Source organism: Spermophilus citellus (assembly GCF_964194105.1).
Source record: "Spermophilus citellus genome assembly, chromosome: 3".
Taxonomy (NCBI): Eukaryota; Metazoa; Chordata; class Mammalia; order Rodentia; family Sciuridae; genus Spermophilus; species Spermophilus citellus.
The window spans coordinates 110,298,547-110,321,727 of NC_138184.1; the positions used below are offsets into that span (position 1 = coordinate 110,298,547).

Consider the following 23,181-nt stretch of genomic DNA (forward strand, 5'->3'; position numbering starts at 1 on the left):
TCGTTGAAAACTAATAATTTATCAAAACGCGTGTGTGTGCGCGGAGGAGGGTGTCGCGACAGACAAGGCAGCGGTGGGCGGGAGCACAGGGAGGAGACAGTGCCAGGAGGGTGGGGGCGGCAACCTGCTGCGGGCGGTGCAGCTAAACATTCTTGCCACGCAGGCGCAGCTCATGGCGCCGCAGGTGGTTGTAGAGCGACTGCACGTAGGTGAAGACGCACTTGGGGTCTGGCTTCTTGCCCATGATCATCATGTCCTCCACCTCCACCAAGGGCACGCAGTCCACCAGCATCCTGCAGGGAGCGGGTACCGGGATTCTTGTCAGCACCAGCCCACATTTTGTGATGCCCCTCTACCCGAGGTCTTTTCATTGCTGCAGCCTATTGGTCCTTCATAAACTCTACTGTTCATCGATTGGGGAAAAAGCCTTCCTGGAGCGCAAGAAGCCCTGGTCCCACCAGCCCAATCCCAGAGATAACACTACCCATATTACACTAGGCAGGTAGAGGAGATTGAGGGGTGGGGATGGGGACAGAGCCTGCCCCACCCCAAACAGGTTGTGGGTCTCTTTTACCAGCCCTTCAGAACTGGGGAGTTACTGACTCCAGACCTTTAAGTCTCCTGCTCACCCTCACTAACACACTCGAGTGGGTAAAAGCCTCTGAGCTGGGCCATTGCACACAGAGGGGTGTCATCGTTGACAAATCATTTCATGGCTAGGATTTTTGGGCCCTGATAATTTTCTGTCAGCTTCCTGATCTGGTACTTACTGTCAAGCAGCCTAAGGATTCTCTTATCCATGCTCCAGGGATAACCCTGCTGCTGGAAAGGGAGGCCAAGAAGTGTGTGTGTATGTACATGCATGTGCACTTGTGTGTGGTGTGTGTCGGTGGGAGTTCTTCCTCCTCCTGCCTCAGTAGTGGAGATTGAGCCCAGGGATGCTTTATCACTGAACTACCATCCCAGGCCTTTATTTATTCATTTATTTTAAATTTTGCTAAGTTGCCCAGGATGGCCTGAAACTACAATCCTTCTGCCTTAGCCTCCCAAGTTGCTGGGATTATAGGCGTGCACCATCACACCCAGCGAGTGTGTGTGTGGGGGGTCTTGCACCCTAATCATCTGCCTTTGGTAGAGAAGGGGGCACAAATGAGGGTTCCAACCAATACCAATGGACTATCTACAACATGCTCAGAGTTGAGCTGGACCATCCTTCAGAGTGCAAGTTGCACTTTACAGATAGGGAAACTGAGTCACAGACCAGAGGAGTTGTTTGCTTAGGGGTCAGGGCTGCCCCTTATTTGTTGCAAGCCTCACAGTAGATGTAGGGCTGGACCTGACAGTTTAGGCACCTAAGTAAAGCCCTATTTTCCCTATTGCAGGAGCCCTTTCTGTGCTCTGGGGTGAATAGGTTGTGACTACAATGCAACTGACAACTCCAGAGCTGTAAAGCTGGAGTCTCTGGCTCTATTTCCCCCTCTCTCCCAAAGCAAGGCCTTTCCTGCCTTATTTCCTCCCATCTGCCATGTATGGCACATAGTAAGCACTTGGTCAACGTTGCTGAATAAGTTTGCTTTGGCAGGGAAGACATGGGAAGGATTGATCCTGTTTCCAAGACACAAGACAGCCCAAGACCACCTCCCGTCTTGTACCTTTGCAGACACACTCAGGCCAATTCTCAGCTCACCTGAGACTCTTTCAAGGAAGAAGCCCGGGAGGCAGAAAACCTGTTTCAGTCCAGATTATACCCTAAATCATCTGTGGATACTAGATAAGGCCTTGACCTGTTCTGTGACTCTGTTTTCTCCTCTTTATGACAGTACAGCCTTTCCCTACCTCATTTCAGATCTTGAAAACACTTAAAGATGAGTGAAAGGTTCCTGGCTCTGCTGCTGATGTGCCATGTGCCCTTAGGGTCATCCCTGTCCCACATGGGGCTTGTTTCCCCAGCTGCACCATGGAACAGAAGCAGTCTCTTCTCTGAAGCTTCTTCCAGCTGGGCTATCTTCCCGGGGATCCTGGCCTCCCTCCCCCAACCTGGAGCCCCCTCCCGCCCCTGGTGCCTTCCCTGGAGACCTTATAAAGCCATTGTTTACACTGGGGTGCACGGCTTAGGGCTCAGGCTGCCCCAGTGACAGGCCAAACACCAGACAACTGGGGCAACAGCATAGCTGAGTCACACTTTCCAACTGGATCAGGCTGCAGTAGGCCCCTCTCCTTCCAGGCTGGCCTGCTGGGCAGCAGTTCCCAAGTCCATATATGACCTGGAGACAGCATCAAGCCCATCTTCCTCTTACCTGCACCTGAGTATGTATGTGCATATGTGGGCTGCCCTCCACAATGACTGCAAACCCGAAAGGGCCTCTCTGAGTGTACCCTATTGGCTTTCTCCCTGACTCATTACTTCAGGCAATCCCCTTGCTCTCTCTGGACCTCTGGTTTTACTTCTGTCTACAAAATGGAGAGGAAAACAGTGGTGGGACACAGAAAAGAGCCACTAAATGGGGAATCTGGAGCCCCACTTTCTGACCTCAGCTCGGATTTAAACCCTCACCCCTGGAAACACTTAAAGCCTACCTCTTCCAGCTCTGAGCTCCTATATATAATGAGGCAGTTAATTAGAATCTGAATTCTCTACTGTGGCCCTGAAATAAAATGACAAGAGAGGATATGCCATAGCTAGCTTGGGGAATCCAGGACATTCAGCCAGAAACACCTTCTTGTAATTGGCCCTATTCCCAAACTTCACACCTTGGAGTACTCCACCAACTCTTCAGGATCCACACTGACCCTCCTGCTTCCTTGCAGATCAGGAAGCCTGTACCCTGTACTTTTTATACTGGTCTCAGCATTTAGTCCATCTCAGGCCTCATTTGAGGATTGTTCTAGAATACTGACTTGCCTACAACTATCCTTCCTCAGTTCAGAAATCTTTTAGGACTCTTCTTGTCCTCAGGAAGAAGTTCAAATTCCTGCCTGTGGCCCTTTCCTCCATCCTTACATTCAGACTCAAGCTCCCTTCCTTCTGGGGTGTGCCATCCTCTCCATCTCTCTCACCCCACCCCCTCTGCCAGAAACTTTCTCCCTTCTTTAGCCTGAAATTGTTGTACAAATCCAAGCTTATTTTGTACTTTGGTCAGATAGTCATTCTGGACCTGCAGCCTGGATCAGGAGCCTCCCTTGGGTTTTCCCCATCATAATTCCACTCACCTGGGTCATTGCTGACTATGAACAATGGTTTCACCTGCTAGGCCCTGAACTATCAAAGATAGGATCCTGTCTGCACCCTCTGCCTTTTATAAGGGCCCTCCAACATTCCCCAATGCCCCATCCACCTCCCGGGCCCCACTCTGAGCCCCGATGAGCAGATTCCAGTTGAAACAGGACAGGTGGGAGAGGCGGCGTTTCTCACCGTGGGGCCCCAAGCAGGGGTTAGGACTTTTTGGTTTTTACCAGCCCCTTCTGGACCAGACAGCGGTAGAACTCCTGGATGTACGTGTACACGCACTTCCAGTCAGGCTCTCGAAGCCGCACCATGTCCTCTGTATCCAGAAGCTGCGGGCAGTCCGCATGGGTCCTGGGGAGGGTAGGGGGCCGGGAAGGGGCAGGGGGCAAGGGCCCAGTTGGGGAAGAGGGGGAAGAGGCCAAGAAGAGAGAAGGGAGAACAGAGACACACACACATACACACACACATAGAGACATGAGTTCAGTTTCATTCTTGGTGCTGCAGTCTGCCAGCCCCCCGCATGCCCCCTCCCAATTGTGGACGTGCCGCTCACTACCCATCACTAATGGTGTGCAATGCAGACAGGGGTGGGGGGGCAAAACCAGTCACAGGTGCAGAGAACTCTTGGGGCAAGCGGGAACGCAGGGTGGGGGGGGCAATGGCTTGGCGCCATGGTCAGAGAGGAGGGCTGTGCCCCAGGGAGTGGGGGTGAGGGAGGCGTGAGAGGAGGTGGAGGGAGGAGGAGGAAGAAATCTGGTGGGAACCAGAAAGAGAAGGGAAGAGACGGAAAGATGGAGGAGGGTGCTGAGAGTGAAGTGAGCAGAAGGGGCAACGATTCCAAAGTGGAGGGCTTGCTGATGTCCTATATAAGTCTTTGGCAGCACCTATATAGGCTGCACGGGCACGGTGCCCGGGCCAGGAGCCTCCTTTTGGAATCTCCAGCCAGGACCCCGTGGGAGCAGGAAGCTCTGGTGATAGTGGGAAGAGAGGAGGACAGAGAAAGGGAGAAAGGAAGGAGAAGGGGTAGAAGGAGGAGGGAGGGAATATGGACAAGGCCACCTGGAGGGCTTTGGCCTGGGCTGGTAGGTGGACCTGTAGCTCCTTCCTTCCGACGGGCACCTGGCACACTCAGGAGCAGGTGGGTAGGGGCAGAGGAGGAAGGGGACTTTCTGGGGAAGGGGATCTCAGCCACAGACCCACAGTGTGGCTGGCCAGCTCAAGAGGGTCTTGAGTCAGCTGAGCCCAGCTGACACCAGCAGGGCTGGGGCCCACACTTACTCAGCAGATGAGAAGGCCACCTCGAAGTTCTGGCGCCTGTTCTGTGGGCTAAGCTGCCCATAGTCGAAAGCCTCAGGGAAGAAGTTGTGCACTAGGGCACAGAAGGCCATTCCATCACTCCAGCTGGAGGAGAAGTTCTGAATGTCCACATGCTATGGGAGGTAGAAGGACTGGTCAGGACCCTGGGGGCAATTCCTCCATGCCCACTATCCTTTAGTGTTTTGGCACTCCAGACCTAGGCTCAATAGCTTGCTCAGGTCTGCACAACAGGTGAGTACTCAGAACACAAGCCTCTTCCAACTCAGTCTGTTTACTCCCATGTCTGTGATTTAGGGGGATGGAGCTATGGAGAGGCCCAGTGCCACCCAGCTAAGGCAGTGGTCATGCCTCCATCACTCCTTTCCTCACTTGGAGAAATTTACCCAACACCCTCCACAGTGCAACAGGGTGAAGGCTTCAAGAGTTGGGTTGGGCCCTGAGCCATGCCCACCCAGCAAGGGGCTCTCATTAGGCCCTGCTACTTAATCCTTATTCTGGGATCTAGGACATGTCATGTGTCCTCTCTCTCAGATTCAGTTTTCTCATTGCAGAAGGCTTTCCATATTCACTGCTAGAAGCTGTGGAAACTCAGAGGAGAGTGAGTTTTCTAAAGAAGGAGGTGATAAGCTGGGGTCTGAGGAGGCTGCTGGGCTCACCTCATAGCCACGGGTCTTGGCTCGGCACCAGTCTAGCAACATCTGCTTGATGCTGTTGGCATTGGGGACACCAAAGCTGGTGGAGCGTTGCACAGCTGCACGAGGTCCACCAGGGCTGCTGTGGGAGCCATGTTGGAGCAAGGTCACAAGGGTATAGGTCACCACCTTGGTGGACCCACCTAACAGACCCCCAGGCCCTGTCTTCTATGATGTTCAGACCCTTCCCATCACAGTTCATTCCTGTTCTACCTGCCCCCTGGACCCACCCATCCCCCCCAACATGTGGTCACCAAGCCCAACTTCCACTTCCCAACCCTGGCCCTCTGCTGCTCACCTCGTGGCACCTTCTTTCTCCAACTTCTCAATCATGGCCTTGCGTGCTTGGGAAGCTGATGTCTTGGGCAGACTCTGTGCTTTCATCAGCTCTTTCTTCTTTTCTGCCTGTCGTTTCTCCAGTGCGGCCAGGCTGCCAGGCCGAGGGCTGGCCTGATCCTCACGGTCAAAGATGCTGGAGGGTTGAATGGGGTGGCAAATTATGGAGCTGGAAGAGGGCCACATTGAGCCTCTGCCACTGCTTGCTGAGGAATGGATCTTATTATGTACCAGGATCTCCCATACTGCCGTTATCTCTACTACCTGCAATTCCAACCAGTGAGGGAGCAGCATTCTTTTTTTTTTAATATAATTTTTTACTGTTGTTTATTTATGTATTTTTTTTATGTGGTGATGGGAATTGAACTCAGGGCCTCATGCATAGTAGGCAGGTGCTTTACCACTGAGCTATCTCCCCAGCCCAGAAGCAGCATTCTTTTTTTTTTTTTTTTTTTTTTGGTGATGCTGGAGATTGAACCCAGGGCCTTGTGCATGCAAGGCAAGCACTCTACCAACTGAGCTCTTCAAATGCCCATTTTACAGAGTAAACGGTGGCTCAAAAATAGGAAGATGGGAGCCAGGGTCTTTTGATCAGACTTGGCTCCCAGGAATTACCTGAGAAGATTCATTATTTTATCAAGTTATAGGCCCATTCAGAATCTGGGCATTATCAAGTAATAAAAATTATCAGCATAATAATAATAATGCCAAAAATAATAGCTCATGTCCCTTGAGCCTTTTCTGTGTGCTACTTTATTTATTCATTCATTCATTCATTCATTCAGTGCTGGGGATAGAACTGAGGGTCTTCTTTATGCTAGACAAGTATTCTGTTTTTAGATTACATACTCAGCCTCCCTATGTACCATTTTAAGTTTAACTAAGGGAGAAAGGGACACATGCTATTACCAATTAAGATGAAGAAACTGAGGACCTTGGCAGCACTTTGCCTAAGATTTCAGAGGAAATTCAGAGCTGGAACTTGAATGCAGAGAGACAGAGATGCAGGTTTGATTCAGAGTCCCTGGACTGGATTCTAATCCACTCCCAGTTTTGCCAACTCTGACCTCTTCTGTAACATGGGAGTTTACCCACCCACTCACAGAACTAAGGTATAAAGGTGCTCTGTGACCTGGGAGGTAGTTTGTAGACAATGGGAAGTGGCAGTGCCAGGAGGCAGCTCAGCATGATAGGCAGGCTTCTCTGAGGGTTCAATGTTATTGCTGCCACTCAGAGGTGTTGGACTCTAAGCAAACCTCTAGTGTCACAGAACATCTATCTTCCCACCATGGTGTGGCTGAGAATTAAGTGAGACCACAATGCAAGTCTAACTCCCACTTTGTCCCTTCTTGGCTATACACCTGTCACCTCACAGCATCTCAGTCTACCCATTTGCAGAATGGGTATGAAGTGAGGTACCCTGTGGTACTGATTCCTCTGTGGTAAGGGACACACCAAGCTCACCTGCCCATTTTCTTGGATGAAGAGGAGGAAGAGGAGAAAGTTTTGGTTTGCACTGTGGTACTACCACTGCCATCTGCAAAAAATGAAGAATACAGTGAGATGAGAGGCTCCGGGTGGAATATCAAGAGACAGGAAGATGGTGATAACCACAGGTAGAAAAGAGAAAGTGAGAGCACAGTTGAAGACGGACAGTGCTTGAGGAAGAGCCTGAGGCGGCGAGGAGACGAGGAGACGAGGAGACAGGAGGCAAGTGGCAGGCACAGAGCCACGTTAGGCAGCCTTACTCTCCGAGCGCCTCACAAAGCTTGACTCCACTGTGGTGGTGCGGGCTGTCCGTGTGCCATCATCTGGAGAGGTAGATGAGAGGAAGGGTATTAGAGGCACAGGAATTCAGTGGGAGGATTTATTCCCACCCTGAGCCCCAAGTCCCACTCGGTCCCTTACTGGAGTGGACTAGCCGCTCAGTCTTGGTAACAGTGCTGACAGTTGAACCATCGGCTGCACGTTGACTGTGCCTTGTGGTGGTCTCTGTGGCTGTGTTGCTTCGGGCCTCCCCTGGTCGGGCCCGTGCCTCCTGCAGCCGCCGTTCCCGCTCCTTTTCCCTCTGGTCTGGGTTGGGGATGCCCCATGCATACCCAGAAAGGCCACCCAGTGCCCACATGGCACATGTGCACAGGCACACAGGGCACACAAAATGGAGTGGAGGGCAGCTTGTTAGAAACAATAATGACACAGTCTAAGTCTATAGGGGCCTCTCTAGGAGTAGCTGGGGTGGGAGGGCAGCTGTAACTTGGCAGGGAGTGGGGTATGAATTGGGGAGAGTGGACTCAGGCAGAAACTAGGGAATACAGAATAACTGATCTCAAAAGCATATTTTGGATCCAAGAAAGAAGTTTCTATAGGAATGCACAGCTGAGTCAGAAGGGAGCATCTAGATTAGAGAGGGAGTAGCTGACTAAACAGTCTGACTGGGCCATCAATTTGTTGTAGGTGGGGAAAAGAGCAGCTGAAGGAAGGATTATCTAGGTCCAGGGAGAGAGTGATTGGAGGCATTTGAGAAGCAATATGATCCAGGGAAAAAGTAACTGGGAAGGAGCTATTGAAGGTGGTTAACTGGGCCTAAAAAAGAACTAGATAAGTGGGGATAGAGGCTGGGTGGCCGTCAGTAGGCCCTGGAGGAAGCAGCTAGATTTAGAAAAGGAGTAATTGAAACTATCTGGAGAAGTAAGGAATCTAGAATCTGAGGTAAAGAATAGCTGTGTTCAGTGAGGAGTAACAGGGAGAGAAAGTAGATTTGTTCAGGAAAGGGGAAGCTGGATGGAGGCAGAGACTAAGGTGGCTGTCACTGGACCTCTGGGAGAGAGAAACAGCTCAGGGAAAGAGTATCTGGATTCAGGGAAATAGTTTTTTTTTATTTTTTTTGGCAGTGCTGGGGATTGAACCCAGGGCCTTGTGCATGCAAGGCAAGCACTCTACCAACTGAGCTATATTCCCAGCCCCTCAGGGAAATATTGACTGTACTTAGAGAAACAACTGGATCCAAGGAAAGTATGGCTGAGGGAGGGAGTTACTGGGTCTAGGAAGGAGAAGGGATGCTGATTGGAATGGCCAGGGGAAAAAAGCAGCTAGGGAAGGGATCAGTCAAATCCAGGGGAAGAAAGCAAGGGAACAGCTGGGTCTAGAAAAGGCGAAGCTGGGTAGGGTAGTTATATAAGCTTGAGCATCCATAAATGGACCCCAGAGTGAGGGAAGCAGCTGGGGAATGGAGTAGCTGGATCTAGGGTAGGAAACCTGACTCTCTACCTCTCTTCCTTTGTCGGAGCTCCCGGAGTGCAGCCCTGATGAGCTTCCGTTCCTCAAAATCTGTGGCCTGATCCAGCTGCAAATAAAGGTGTCATTGTCTACTGGCACGTTCCCACCTACTACCAACCCCTAACCCACCAGATCTATTATACCATCTTGTCAAGGACTCCTTCATCCTCAATGGCCATCAGATCCTCGGCACTCAGAGGACTCCGCCCTTCTGGTGCTTTGTCTACCCGAGTCTGCTCAGCACCATTGGCTGTTTCCACTGCGGCAGAAGGGGGCTCCGCTGGTTCTGGCTCCATCTTTGGGGTGGGGGAAAGCATGGCCTTTAAGTAAGGATGAAACTCACAATGTCCACAGTGGTCAGAGGGCCATATCCTGGGGTTGCTGGCACAGCCTTGGAAATAACCAGTAGTCTGCCAGTCTGCCTGCTCCAGGATGGCCATGGTGGTGTCAGACTCATTGAAGAGAAACTAATAGTTTTGGTGTATGCTTTCCCACATATCCATAATCATATTAAACCCAAGTGGTAGTGGCATAATAATGATTTCTATTCAATAACAAGCATTTGTATAAACACTAGGGATTTTATTGTCCCTATTCAGCAGAAGGGAAAACTGAGGCTCAGGGCAGCTGAATGATTTATAGTCCTTCTATAAATGTGATGCAACCTGGGATCTGAGATAAAGATAGTATAACTTCTGAACTTGAGTTCCTTTTGCTGTTTTATTTCCAGCCCTTTCCCAGGACAGTTCTTTTGCATCCTGTAGCTCCTGAGACCTGGGACACTGGGTCAGTACCCAGGCGGCACACATCCCATCTTCCTTTGCCAAGGGGGTTGGATCAGGGCCTGCAGGCTCCTAACAAGGTATCTGACTGGGGCTGCTCTAAGCCAAGACCTCACTGAAGTTCTCATCTGAATCCCTCTTCCCAATATCCCACCCTTGCTAGAAACCATCCTTTAAGGGCCTCCAGCCCTGACCTAACTCCCACTCTTCCCAAGACATCTCCTTATTATTGAAGTCAAGGCCCCAGCCCAACTAATACAGTTTCTCCCTATCTGGCAGGGCCTCTCTATCTGCCATAATGGTAAGGAGAGCTGAGGTGGCAGCTGTTTCAGGGAGGCTCAGCCTGGCTGGAGTGTGGGGGGTTGGGGTGGGGCTGGGCCATGGCCATGCCAGGGGATGCCAGGGCAGCTGCGGAGAGCATATGCCTCAGGGTGAATCTGGTGCCCTCTTGTCCTGATCTTGGAGCACTATTATCCTGGTCTCCTGTATAGATAGGTAAACTGAGGCTCAGAGGAGGTGATAGCACACCTAAGGTCACTTAGCAGAGGCAGGACCTATCTCAAAACCACCCACTCCCACCAGCTGAGAGGGACTTACAAGACTGCTGCTGTGGGTGGGGCCGGCAGAGGAGCAGCGGCGGGTGCTGAAGGCAGGCGGGTGGGCCACTGGGGTCCCGGCATCCTCAGCTGCCTGGAAGAGGGCCTCGGGGTCGGCAGCAGCCAGGAGCAGTTCACTGGGCTCCAGCTCAGGCTCAAGATCCGGCACAAGTGGGACCCCCAGCCGAAGGCTCAACACTTCCACCTGCCTGCTCAAGGCATCCAACCGCCGGCTCAGTGCCGCTGTCTCAGCCCGCAACTCTTCAGCCGTCTGGGCCACAGGCTCCATGGCGGCTACAGCTGCCTCAGCTGCCTGGGTCACTGCCGCCCGGCCTGCCTCAGCCACCGCCTGCAGCTCCTCCAAAACCTGGCCCAACCGTTCCTCGAGGGCTGCAGACATCTCAGGCCCAGGCCCTGGTACCCCCGGCATAGTGCGGGATAAAACTCTAAGGGGTGTAATGGTGGGACAGTAGCAGGGACTGCTGCCTATGGCTGGCAGAATCAGAGTCTTTGCTGCTGAGGGCGAAGGCAAGGGCAGCAGGCCTGCCCCTCCCCTGCCGGCCTCCCAGCTCACCACCAGCCAGCTGGAGCTGCAGCCCAAATAGAAACCTATTCTGGGCTCCTCTGTAGTGGGGACAATGGGGGAGGGGTGGCCTGTCCAAGTAGGCTGACCGCCAGGCCTGGCCCTGGCTCGGCACAGATCACAGACCACAAGCACAGCAAGGCTGCATGTGTTCTGAAGGATTAATGAGACCAGGATCCCATGCCTCACAGATGAGGAAACTGAGGCAGGGAGCAGGGAATAGGGCTATTCGAACCACCATATACTTTAACTGTAAGGATCTATTTGCTAGACTCTAGAGCCAATATGCCTTTGCCCTCATGCGATTCCATTTTAGAAATCCTTGGACAGATGGGGAAAATGGAGGCACAAGAAGACTGGACTTTGAGCAACCTGCTATAACAACTGTAAAAAGTATTACAGCCCTGAGATAAAAGGACCCTAGCCTGCCCATGGTGCTCAGATCCAATCACAAATTTTAAGCAAGTGCATTACAGATATGCTATCTGTTCCCCTATACGGGGAAACTGAGGTCAGTTGGCAGTGCAAGATCCAACTCTCACTGTAGCATCTTCTATCCACTCAAGGGTCTCAGCTACAACCACTCCCTCCTGACATCCCACCCCAATTTCTTAGCAGACAGCACTGGTCTTGATGTTGGACAAAGATGAATTATTGTCTTGACTCTTTCCCTGTCATTTCTGAGAAGACACAGAGCTGGCTATAGCCATCTCACCTCAACCAAAGCCCCATCCAGTTTCTGGTTAGGCATACAGGGTATTACCTGGGCAGCTGGGTGGCCTGCTGAGGATCCCTTCCCCAAATGAGCTCCTAGCCAGTTGATCCCAGGCTTAGGAATGAATAATGGAAGGATGCAGTGTATTCAGTTCCCGTGGCACCTGCTAGGCTGCTGCCTCGCCGACTGGTGCCCACTCCCCCTCCTGTCTGTCCCCCATCAATGCTTCTGCCCAACCCCCACAGGGAGGTTGACGCAGATGCTAATCACTAATCTCTAATCTTCTAATGGGTCAGGCTGATCTTGGATCAGCTCATGAGCAGCTCTACACCTCAGGATTGATGTCTAGTGTTGGGTGGGAACAGGGTCACTGGGCTGCCACAGAAAGGGGGGCAAAGACCTAACATCCTCTCTGAGCCTCAGTTTTCCTATCTGTTCATTAGGAATGAAATCAACAAATTCTGGACTAAAGACCAGAGTTCGGCAACTAGGAAGCTTAAGATCAGTACTAAATGAGCTTCTGGTATGCCTGGTGGCTGATACACTAGAATTTGGTCTTAGCTTGGTCACCAACTGGCTAATGAATCTGCTGTAACAACTGTAACAACTTTCCTTCTCTGAGCCTCAGTTTCTAGGTATGTATACAGGGGAAGGAGAGAAAACCTGCAATCCCTATGACCTTAAGCAGTTTGACATGATGGATGGATGGTGAGCTGGTGGGATGAAGAAGAGCTCACCTTAATGCTGCAGCCTCCTCGGCTACCAGGGGAAGCGTGGCTGAAGGTGGTGACATGAGTAACACTGCCCAAGCGCGACAGGGTCCCAGGGCTGCTGACATGGGTGATGGTGCTCTTAGCCCCACTGCTGGTGCTGAGGAGCGTGGAGGGCGCACGCAGCCCCAGTGTCAGTTCTGGGTAGGGAGAAGGGCTGCTGTCAGGAACTGGTGGGATGATGGTTGTGCCAACCAAGATTGGTGGCGCTCTTGTTCCCAGTGCACCCTTTGGAGATACCCTGAGCCTTGGCCACAGCACCTGTCCTCTGTGCAGAGCTGGGTAACTTCAGGCACTCACCCCCAGTAGTGGGGAGATGGTGGGGAGGCCTACCTGCCCTCTGGTTGCCTGTGGGCAGCAGCACCCGGCCCGTGGAGGCCTGGCCACGGCCATCCTTGATCTCGATGGTGAATGTAGTCTTCATACTGCTCCCTGGCTCAGCAATACCGACGGCCACGGGCAGCTGGGTACTGGGTTCCTCTGAACAGGCCACAGGCCCCCCTGCTCTGTTTTCAAGGGACCTGGCAGCCAAGCTCCGCCCCCTTGGGCCCTCCTCTTGGGGGCAGCTCCGAAGCTGGGCCAGGGGCTGGGCTGTTCCTCTTTGCTTGAACTGGGAGGAGGTGTCACTGGGGCCCTGAGAGGAGGAGCTGTTAGAGGAGGCAGCAGGGGTGGTGCTGATGAAGGAGGGGCCCAGTAGCTTTGTGGGAGTCTGGGAACCTAAAGCTGCCCGGGGTGGGCCATCCTGGAGCCTGGCAGCTGTAGGAGAATTGGATGTGAGCTTGCGAACGCGGTCCCTCACAGAGCCAGCCCGCTGGAATGGAGAAGGTCCGCTGGCAAGGGGAGTGGACTCTAGAAAGGACAGGAGGGCTGTTAGTGGCTAAGTGGGACAGGGACTTCCCAGATCCTGGGGTGCTGAGAATAGGTAGTACCTTGGTTCTGGGCTGGCTGGTGGGGGCTCAGCACAGATACAGAGCGTTGGCAGGGTCGGGGGCTAGCCAGATCTGGCAGGTTCAGGAGTAGGTGGCAGCCATGCCCGGGAAGAGAAAGAAGAGTGAATTGGAGGGGATCCATTTCTTATATTCCCCTCCTCTACATCTCCCTAGCCTCTCAACCCCTTTGTGTACTCCAAACTTCCCCACCCCCTCCTGTATCATCCAGTGCTAAGGCCTTCCTACTCAGCCACATCTCTCCCATAGACAGTCACTTCCCTTGCCTCCTACCCTGACCCCAGGGTGACTTGGGACACATCTGGGGGCCAGGGCTAAACCTGAGCTGGAGGAATGGTGTCTAGATCCTCCCTACTGATGGGGATAAGGGACAGCCCCCCTGGCCAGCACTGCCCATGGCTCTGGCTGGGAGATGGGCGCACTCCCTTATTGGGAAAAAGAATGTGCCTGAGGCCCGTTGCCTTTCAAGGCTGCAGGGAGGCCTCTGGCCATGGGTGGCAGGGGTGGGCCTGGCCAGGGGCGGGGACACCTCAGGGGCAGTCAGGGATTGCCTAAACCTGAGGAGGCTGCAGCTATCCAGGCATCAGTGCATTCTACAGTCAGGGAAAGGGAGTCTGGGGCAGGGAAAGGCAGATGCCTGTAGCTATCCCTGATGGAACCCTCACCTGCTCTTTTTGTATTGGAAGGACCTCTGGTGGGGCTCTGGGTGGCAGGAGGCTTTGTGGGCCCAGGCAGGAGCTGCAAGAAGACATGATATAAGTAGGGCTGATTCCAGATGGATCTCATTTGCTTGGCATCCCATTCCTGTTCCAGACTCACCTTGGTGACCACCTGCCCCTCAGTGCTGAGGGTGGCTGGCGACTCGGGGGAATCAGATCTAGGGGTTCCCGAAGAGCTAGGAGGTGGCTCAGGGCTGCCTGGAGCCTCGGCAGCAGGGCATTGGGTTCCAGCAGGCTCCAGTGAAGGCTCAGGAGAAGCAGTGGTAGGTGAACTGGGTGAGGCTGATGAGCTAGGTGTGCCCCCAGGTGGGGCTCTCAGCAGGAGTGTCACTGTGGTTATATCCTGGCTGGTCCCCTCGGGAGTTGGAGTTGGCTCTGGGACCTCTGTCTGCTGCTCCTGTTCTTTGACTTCTGATACCTGTGGGGGACCCATAGGATTCAACCAAGACTTTCCTACCTTGAGTGCTATCCCTACCCATGGAGGGCAAGACTGGCAGGTGCCCAAGGCAAGGGCATAAAAGTAGAGGAGCTGAGCATGGCTTCCTGTGGACACCTGCACAAGAATGGGGCTATCTCTGATCCTTACTTTCTAGTCTCTTGGCATTGCCTAGCCAAAGGTGGTTCAGAGAGGACCAGATCCTAATGTTAGTGGTTGGAAATGGCAGAAGACCTGTTGGGGATTCCTGGCCCTAATAGATCCCTGGAGCAAAGGCCCTTGACCCTCACTCAGCCTATTTAATCAGTGAATAGGTAGAGAAACCTGCCCGGACCGGTGACCCAGCGGCCTCTGCTGGTCATTTAGGGAATCTACACGGCCTGACTTTACCAGCACTCCTGGAGAACAGATAGCTCTGACTCTGAACAGTATTCCAACAGTTTGCTGGGATCTGACACGCAGGCCCTGGGTGAATCAAGGTAAGGATGCAGGCTGTCTGGAGGGTAAGGGGCAGCCTGGGATGGGTTTAAGGAGGGGAGGTAACATCACCAGGGTCAGGTTTGCATTTCTGTGAGATCCCTCTGGCTGCTAGGTGCAGGCTGGATGGCAGGAATGGGGTTAGAAAGTAGGAGTGAAGGTAGGAGAGGTACCTATGTATCAATAAAAATGATAATGGGGAAGGGGCAGAAACTTGGGAGCAGTGTAGACAGGTTGGCTTTGAGAGGAAGGCCTGGATAGAAACAAAGTCTGGTGTAGAGGACACATGGCCGGAATTTGCCTGAGAGAATCGGCAGAGGCCTCAGAGCTCCAGTGTCTGCAAACACAGCCTGGGGTCCTCCCTTAACAGTCAAATACCAGTGTAGCAGACAAACAAGAGCTCTGTAATGTTGGCATCTGTGGGCACAAGACACTGAGCCCCCCTTCTACCATGGCCGTGCGCCTTACCTTATGCTGTTCCAGCCTGTATGCTGCCCGCCCCTTGCTGTCTTCTCCGGAGCCACTGTTGGAATGCCTGCTGTACAACCTCCCAGCCACAGTGGCGGCTGGAAGGGCAGAGGCAAGTGTCAGGCGAGTGGCTGGGAGGTGCTGTAGGCAGCACACAGCAGGGCAGCGGTGGAGCCAGGAAAGGGCACATACCCTCAATCTCCTGAGCCCGTACACGGCGGATGGCAGCTCGGATCAGCTTGCGTTCCTCGTACTCACCAGCACCTCGCAGCTGAGAATGAGAGGCAGGTCATGGGTTTTAGGCTGGAGAGTCAAGGTGCTTCACCTGCCCTGTCCCAGTCCTGTCCCCATCCCCTGCCCTGGGCCATACCAGTGTGGTCAACTCCTCCACATCATTCATAGACTCCAGCCGCCCTGCCAGTCGTGTGAGGGCAGCCTGCTGTTCAGCTTCCCGCTGCTGAGAGCTGCAAAGATATTATGACTGTAGCTATCATTGCCAAGGCCAGGTCATGGAGGATGTGGGCTAAAGGGAGGGTCAGGACAGGGTACCCAGAACCTTGACAGTGGGATATGTAGCTGCCTATGCAGACTCTCTGGCTATACAGTGATACACAAATGCCCCTGGATATGGGAACTAATACCACACACTCAGACATGCTGTCCACACCAGTGTGGCTAGGACATCACCATAAATATATAGTCCACGATGACAGACATACCTGTATTCACACCTTCCTATACACAAGTTGAGCCCTGGTGCATTCTTCCCTTCCCACATGCATTTCCAATGTAACCCCCACCCCGAACCCTGCCACTCACTGCAGCCAGTTCTCCTTGTTGTCCTGCCGCTCTGCACGGAAGCGTTTAGATGCCAGAGCCTCCTCTTCACGTTCCAGCTCCTGCCGCTGCAGCTCCCGGATGGCTGAGCGGATCCTTCGCCTCTCTGCCAGATCTGCTGTGACCTCTAGCTGCAAGGGTAGGTGTGGGTGAGGGTCATTTTGGCAATTAGGGATGGAAGGCTGGCACCAACTGCCCACGGCTCTGCCTATGGCACAATGAATGGCCTGTCTCTACTCTATCTGTTCCAAGCCATTCACGTGCCTGACCACCCACCCAGGGCAGAGGTCTCAGGGGGAGCCCCAGCTCACAGCACCAAGGATCCTGGGCAGCCTGCTGTGCATTGTGGTTCACAGAGCACCCACTGTAAATGAGCTGCCCACCTGTGTCAGGTGCCAAGCAGCCAAGCACCCCTCCCTGTTATTTGACTTCTGAGAGCCTTTCATCAAAACCCCAAGACTAGGGAGCAGCTGCAGAAGAGCAGTCATTCCTGTGAGTCATTAACACAGTCCCTAGAGGGAAGGGTGATTTGGGTAGCTGGAGAACCCCTGTGAGCAAGGGAGACTCCCACAGTTCAGTCCCAGAGCAACATAGCCTTGCTGATTGACAGATCTCGGAGAAACAGGGGTACGTGCTCAGGAATCCTAGCTACCTGTCTGACTGGGGGCTATTTTTCCCCCTCATTGTCCTAGTCCTACATTCCATTGAAGGAGCCAGAACCCAGAGAGGGAAGGCAAGCTCCACAGAGAGATAAGGCAACTGGCCCTAGGGGTTACCCAGAATCCTAGAGAGGGTGTCTATGGAAGACAGGTGCTCCCACCAGTTTTTCAGCCCTATAGCTCTTGACCAGGTCCAGAAAAGGACATCTTCTCTGGACTGAGCTAGCTAATTCTTGTGGTTCCCCTGCACCACCTGATAGAGGCCCCATTCCAGGGATCATGTGTAGTTCAAGGGAGGAGGCTGGCCCCAGGAGGAAAGTTGCAAAAAGAAGGCAAAAGGCTTCAGTATGGGGTCTGATAGCCAGATAGGAGCAAGCAAAGGCAGGTGATTCTTTTTTTTTTTTTTTTAAGAGAGAGAGAGAGAGAGAATTTTTAATATTTTTTTTTTTTTTTTTTTTTTTTTTTAGTTTTCGGCAGACACAACATCTTTGTTTGTATGTGGTGCTCAGGATCGAACCTGGGCCGCACGCATGCCAGGCGAGCGGCACTACGGCTTGAGCCACATCCCCAGCCCGCAGGTGATTCTTTTATCCCTATCCCCCAAACCAATTAGGGGATAGAGCCAAGGAAGCCTCTTTCCTTCTCCTTTTTAGCCTCCCCCTTTATCATTTCTTTCTGCTCAGTAGGGGAGCAGGGTGGCTGGGGTGTGGTTGAGCTGGAGATAGATAGGTTTTAGCAGGGAGTGTGGGCTGGCCCAACTCAGCCATGAGCCAATTCATCCTAGACTAAATAATGGGGAGAGCCTTGGGGGATAGAGCCCTCCAGGTTCCACATTCATGAGGAGGTATGGGAGGGTCTAAGCCTCAGTCTAGTCTTGGAGGGGTGGTGAGGGGCACACCCCTTAACCTCTCTGTAGTTTTGTTTCCTTATTTTCTGGATAAAACAATGGCCCTCACCTCAGGGCAGAGGATAGGGATGGAGCAGTGATTCAGTTCTCCCCTGCATGTGCAATAAGCAGATGCAGTAATTATCACCCCCCCCCTTTGTTCTAGCCAATTAGGAGGGAGAGAGAAGAGAGGGTAAATGTGAGAGATAGGACATGTGTATTGACAATCTGTGTGTCAGACATGGTAATAAGCCCTCACTGTCCTCACCTCACAAATATCCTAGATACATTGTTATTCCCATCTGACAAAAGAGGAAACAGGTTGAGAGAGAAGTGATTTGCTTACCGGAGTCAGAATTTGAACCCAGGTCTCTCTGATTCCAGGGCCTGCCCCAGACTGTGACAACTGTGATGTTAGGGTCTGTGGGTCATGTTGGGGAATCTGCAGGACCCTGGAACTGTATTTTGGGGATCCCTTTAACTTGGAGACCCCTTTAGAGATTCGTAAGCCTGAGGGGCCTATTATAGCAAAGGGAGGGAGAATTAGAATAATGGGGGACCTTCGTGATTAGTAGGTTCAGCTCCTGCTACTCAGAAGATAAACAGTCCAAAGTGACTAGCCCTTTGTCTTCTGGGTCCCCATTTCCAATGAGCTGGGCTCTAGAGATGGGATGTTTGTCCCCCAAAAGACTGATGTGGTAACTTGGACACTTCTGCAAGCCCTGGGTGCCTCAGCGTCCCCATCCAGAAACTGGAAACTTCTCTCTAATTCCCCCAAGTGGGTGGGGTAGGGCTGAGGGATGGAACTCATTCCACTGGTCACTCCCTGGCATGACCCTTCCCTTTGGGCCTGTGGGCAAAGGTTGGCCCAGTGTCCACAGTGTCTCTGTTGTATGGCTTGTGTTCCCCACCCTCTCGGGCTCAACCGCTGTGTGTGGAGGGGGCTGAGGGAAGGAGGGAAGGAAGTACAAAGAGCCATTGTCCACCAGGGGTAAGGGGAAGGAGATGGGGCGGGTTTCCGAAACTGCCCAGTGAAATTCTCCAGGGAGGAAAGAGGGTGCTTCCTCCTCTGCAAGGAGGGGCGGGGGGGTGTGCTCCCGGTACTTTCTGCTTTCCTTGCTGGGGTCGTCTGTCAGGCCCAGCGTCTCTCTGTTCCTCATTCTCCCCACCTGCAAAACCCAGGAGATTCTCCAGGTATTTGCTTAATCCCAAGGCCCCAGTTGCCCACCCGGGACCCGCTAGCAGTGGAGCGACGTCTCGCCAGGGGGCGCTGTATGTCCAGAAGCTCCAGAAGCGCCTTTGCGCGTAGGGCCCGCCCCCGCGTCTCCTAACCGCGTCGCGCTAGGCGCCTAGGGGGGAACCAGACAGGAAGCCCCTCGCCGCCGCCGGCTTTAATGTCACCTTCTACAGAGAGGAAATAGAGGTTCACAGAAACTAAGCTGCTTCCTCAGGTCACCCAGCAAGGGTATTAAGAGTGCGAACCCAGGACCGAGGCGGAGGGCGTCCGGCATGTGGCCGAGGGGCACGCAGGACACATGTCCTCAGACGCCCCCATTCCGTGCAGCCCACCGCCAGGTCCTCAGGAATGTGCGAGAGCCGAGGCCGGAAGCAGCTGCCCGGGTCCCCGAGTTGGTTGGGATTCAAGGCGGACGGAGCTAGCCCGACTTTCCCTTATAAGGCCCGGCCCCGCAGGGAGGAGCCCGGCTCGGGACGCCCCGGTTCCTGCCACGAGGCCGGCGAGGGCCGGGCCCTGCCGGAGCACGGGGCGGGACTCTCCCGCAGCCGGTTGCAGAAATGGCGGGCGCCCGGGCGGTGGAGGAACTGGTCTCAGGGTGGGAAAGACCTTTGGCAGCAACACGGTTCTGAGACAAGGGGCGGGGTTTCGTTTGTCCTCTCCCAGGGAGGGTACTGAGTGACCTCCATCACTGCTTCCAGTGCCCAAACCTCACATGAAAGTGGGAGCTGGCGGCTTGAAAACCCTGAGCCTCAATGCAGACCCCTAGAGATGGGGATTCGCGGGAACCAGGCCTGGCTTTCCTCTGTTTGCAGCGCTCTGACTCCGCTACTCCCATTAAGACTCTGACTTCCTGAGGAGAGGAGAGCTGACCAGTAGCCACCTTTAAAAACCAAATCCCTGCCCTTCCAGGCTGCTCATAGTAGTGGCGACTGGTGGCAGCAGACGCTCAGAGAGAGTCTAAGACACTGGTCTGAGGACTCACAGGCATAGTGCCTTGGGGAGGTCGCAGCAGTTGTACTGCGTGCTGGGTAGCTGGCCTAGCTGGGTCCTTCCATCTTCTGCCTTCAGGGTACTCCCTGAAGTACGGGGGTGGAGTGGGTCATTTGTCTTCTCCTAGGAAAAGTAAATCTTTAATTTTCTCCTCTGGACAAGGGTCAGAGACTAGGGGGTGGGACTGCTCTCTGGTGGCCATATCACTTCCTTGCTATGTCCCCCCACAGCCTTTCTGTACATAGGGGTAGGAAGAAACTGGGAAAGGGGATGGTGGGGACCCATTCTGCCTCCATCCCAAGATCTGGGCCCACACCTCATTTCACCCCTATGCCAATCCAAGGACCTAGATTTGTGGTCATATACACTTCCTCTGCCCCCCCCCCCCATTATACAGGTAAAGAAATTGAAACACTGAAAAATGACGGACCAGAAGTCAGACAGAACTCATAGGGGTCCACAAAACTTGTTTCTGTCTCATTTATTCTTCCAGCCTTGACTCTCCCAGGATTCTTTGTCCCCCATAAACCTCTTTGGGGTTTGGATCTTGGTACGGCTTCTAACTGCATGCTTTTGGGCAGGTGACTTCACCTCTCTGAGTGTGCTGGCTCTTGGAATTACTGTGACTATTCTGTGAGATGATATATTGAGCACCTAGCCTGCCTCACACTATGCCTTGACATTATTAATCATTGCTGCTACTTTTGTTATACAGCTTTCAGGGGTAGGCACTGTCCAGGCTGTTGCTTAGCAGAGGCAGATCCAGCCTGCCCACACCTGTGACTGCACATGGGCAAGTCCTCAGTAGTTACTGTTTAAACAGGTGGTGGCAAAGGGGGGGGGGGTGCTGGGAGGGACCAGGTTTTAACACCTGGCACAGATAGCACATGCCACAGGGGCCTTTGCATCAGCCACATGGAACCAGCTTGGCCTTGTTCCCTTGACCCCTCCCCCCCATCTCTTCTTGTTAGTTGAGAGGTAGCTTTGACTGATCCTGCTTCTCTAGCCTAGTGTGCCTACCCCACAGTGGGGGTCATGGGGCCACTTACCAGTTTCCGGAGGGCTCCTTCATCCAGCCCAGCTAAGGCCTCGTCTGCCATCTCACTGGCTCTTGGCTCTGTCTGTCACCTCCTGGTGAGCTCCCCAGTGCCTATGGCACTTGACACCCGCTCAGAGAATTCTGCAGAGGACAGACATGAGTTAGGCCTCTTGGGGCTGCTAGAAAACCATAGGCACTTAAGCCCTGTGCCTCGGTTTCCCTCTAACCTGTGACCATCCATTGCTGTCCTATTCTTGCTATCCCATCCTGTGTTGTGCCTTCTGGCTGGGAGTTGCCCTCTACCCTAGTGTGGTTTTCTGGAAAACCCACCAAACCAAGAATAGGCATCCCTGTCCCAGCCCTGCCAGCTCGTCTGCCAGTGGCGCAGGCTGGGTCCTCATCCCATTTAAGTCTTAAACAGGGAGGGCAGGGACTTGGATTGAGAAGCCTGAGTCCAGCAAGGCCCACCCAAACTGGATGCACCACCAGGGGGTGCACACCAGTCTCCACAGTTTCCTGCCCCACCCTCCCATCCCCACAGCCTGCCCAACCTCCACCCACTGCACAAACTCAGCTTCTGGCTGTGGGTTGGGTCTTGATGCCACCATCATTCTCAATCCCCCAAGTACAGGAGCTACGAAACTGTGTCTTCCAACTCTTGAGAGTCAGCCCTTAGGGCACACAATTCTCCACTCCTCTCATCCCCCTGATGCCAACTGTCCTGACCTTCTGAAGCCAAGGATCCAGGCACCCAGCTCCTTCTGGCAGTCACACACTTAAACAATTCATTTTCCAGCTGAGAGTGCCTTCAGAAGCTGATTCACCCAAACTCTGGACTTCAGGCAAACTGAGAGGATCAGAGAGGGCCAGGGATTTGTTCCAGGGAAAAGGAAGAACCCAAAGATTCAAAGGACAGGAAAGGATACAATAAAAATCTTTGTCACTTACACTTCTGAAGCACCCTTCCAAAGTGCCCCCAGGAGCCCAAGGCACTCCCTCTTGCCCCATCACTACCCATCAAAATGGACCCCTAAATCATGATCCAGGGTCCTAGCCCAATTCTCCTTCATCTTGTAGCCCTAATGTCTGTCTTTCTGGAAATCAGGAGCCCATGGCCTAGCACACCTGGGTGCTTAGTTAATATATGGTGACTGAAAGAGTCCCATGATTTCCACCCCCTCCTCCACTTGTTGATTCATTCCTCAACCATCCCCTTCCCCTCTCCAGAACAGTCACTTAGCTGGTCACCCCATCTGGTGAATGTGTCTCAGGAAGTCCTAAGTGGGGTTTGTCACGCCTGCTTGCTCAGGTCACTGCTTGCTTTTCCCATCCTTGTTCAGACAGGTGTCAACTTTGCAACCCTTGCCTGTGAGGGTCCTTGCCTCTTCTCTACCTACTTTGTCTGAGATACCCTCCCACCCCAAGAGGATCACACAGTGGTCACCAGCCTTAGGTTCCATGAACATTCGGTTTCCTCCTGTTTTTTCTTTTCTGGGGCAGGGGGTCCCTACTGTCTTATTTAGGACACCCAGGTGTCTGTGAGAAGTCTTTTCCTTCTTAGAAATTCCTGCTGCTACCCCTCATTAGTCCCACGGATTCTTATCACACAGTCTGGGGACCCTGGAGACTGAGGGGCCTCAAGTTTGTAGGCGCTTCCTCAAGGTATCTCCCCATCCCCCATAGACTATAGTTCCTGGGGGTCGAGGACCTCTTGGAGGTATGAGGGCGTCTTCCTCCACGGCTCAAAACCTTCTCCTTTACTTGGAGCTCGCGTGATTGGGTGGGTTCCCACATATGGAGTTCCAGAGCCCCAGTCCAGATATCCGGGTTCTACCCTCTAGACCCGTCGGGGGTCCTGGAGCCGCCCCGAGGCCCGCCCACCTACCTTTCAGTCCAGACCGTCTGTGTGGGGCGGCCTCGGGTTAGCTCGCTCCAGACTCAACAGATGGATTATAGACCGTCCGGCGGGAGGCGCCGCAACCCGGGATGCCAGACTCGCCCGGCAACCGTCCTCTGGATTCTGCTGGAGTGGTCCGTCCAGCCGCGCCAGCAGGCTCGCTGGCTCCTCCCCACCCTAACGCAGCAGCCAATTCTCTGTCGGGTCCCGCCCATCCTTGTGCCCCATTGGGGAAATTCAATTTGACAGCCACGCCCTAAAGTCCCGCCCATCGCGGGCCAGTGGTGTTGGGTACT

General features: G+C 53.4%; 1 protein-coding gene across 7 annotated transcripts; it reads right to left on the minus strand.

Annotated features, from left to right (window-relative positions):
• Nucleotides 1-23,018, minus strand: SMTN (smoothelin). 7 transcript variants are annotated; one of them, XM_081285826.1, is made up of 21 exons: nucleotides 22,874-23,018; nucleotides 20,999-21,129; nucleotides 16,160-16,308; nucleotides 15,711-15,804; nucleotides 15,533-15,611; nucleotides 15,341-15,438; nucleotides 14,060-14,377; nucleotides 13,906-13,978; nucleotides 13,223-13,294; nucleotides 12,627-13,142; nucleotides 12,261-12,433; nucleotides 8,991-9,143; nucleotides 8,839-8,914; nucleotides 7,480-7,644; nucleotides 7,320-7,382; nucleotides 7,036-7,108; nucleotides 5,534-5,707; nucleotides 5,200-5,317; nucleotides 4,505-4,656; nucleotides 3,509-3,577; nucleotides 1-293 (listed from the first exon to the last, which is right to left on the minus strand). In XM_081285826.1, the coding sequence occupies exons 2-21, from the start codon at nucleotides 21,047-21,049 to the stop codon at nucleotides 143-145; spliced, it is 2,817 nt and encodes a 938-aa protein (XP_081141952.1). In that variant the 5' UTR covers nucleotides 21,050-21,129; nucleotides 22,874-23,018; the 3' UTR covers nucleotides 1-142. The 7 variants fall into 7 exon arrangements, with proteins under 7 accessions (XP_081141952.1, XP_081141946.1, XP_081141951.1 ...); XM_081285821.1 differs by having other exon boundaries at nucleotides 155-293; nucleotides 3,413-3,577; XM_081285820.1 differs by lacking the exon at nucleotides 3,509-3,577.
• Nucleotides 23,019-23,181: the final 163 nt, after the last annotated feature.

Excerpts from the sequence above, each read along its gene's own strand:
- SMTN (XM_081285825.1), bottom strand. The coding sequence starts at position 21,049 with ATGGCAGACGAGGCCTTAGCTGGGCTGGATGAAGGAGCCCTCCGGAAA. Across the intron at positions 16,309-20,998 it reads AAGGAGCCCTCCGGAAACTG|CTAGAGGTCACAGCAGATCT; the intron begins GTAAGTGGCCCC and ends CTACCCTTGCAG. Across the intron at positions 8,915-8,990 it reads AAGGAGTCCTTGACAAGATG|CTGGATCAGGCCACAGATTT; the intron begins GTATAATAGATC and ends CTTTATTTGCAG.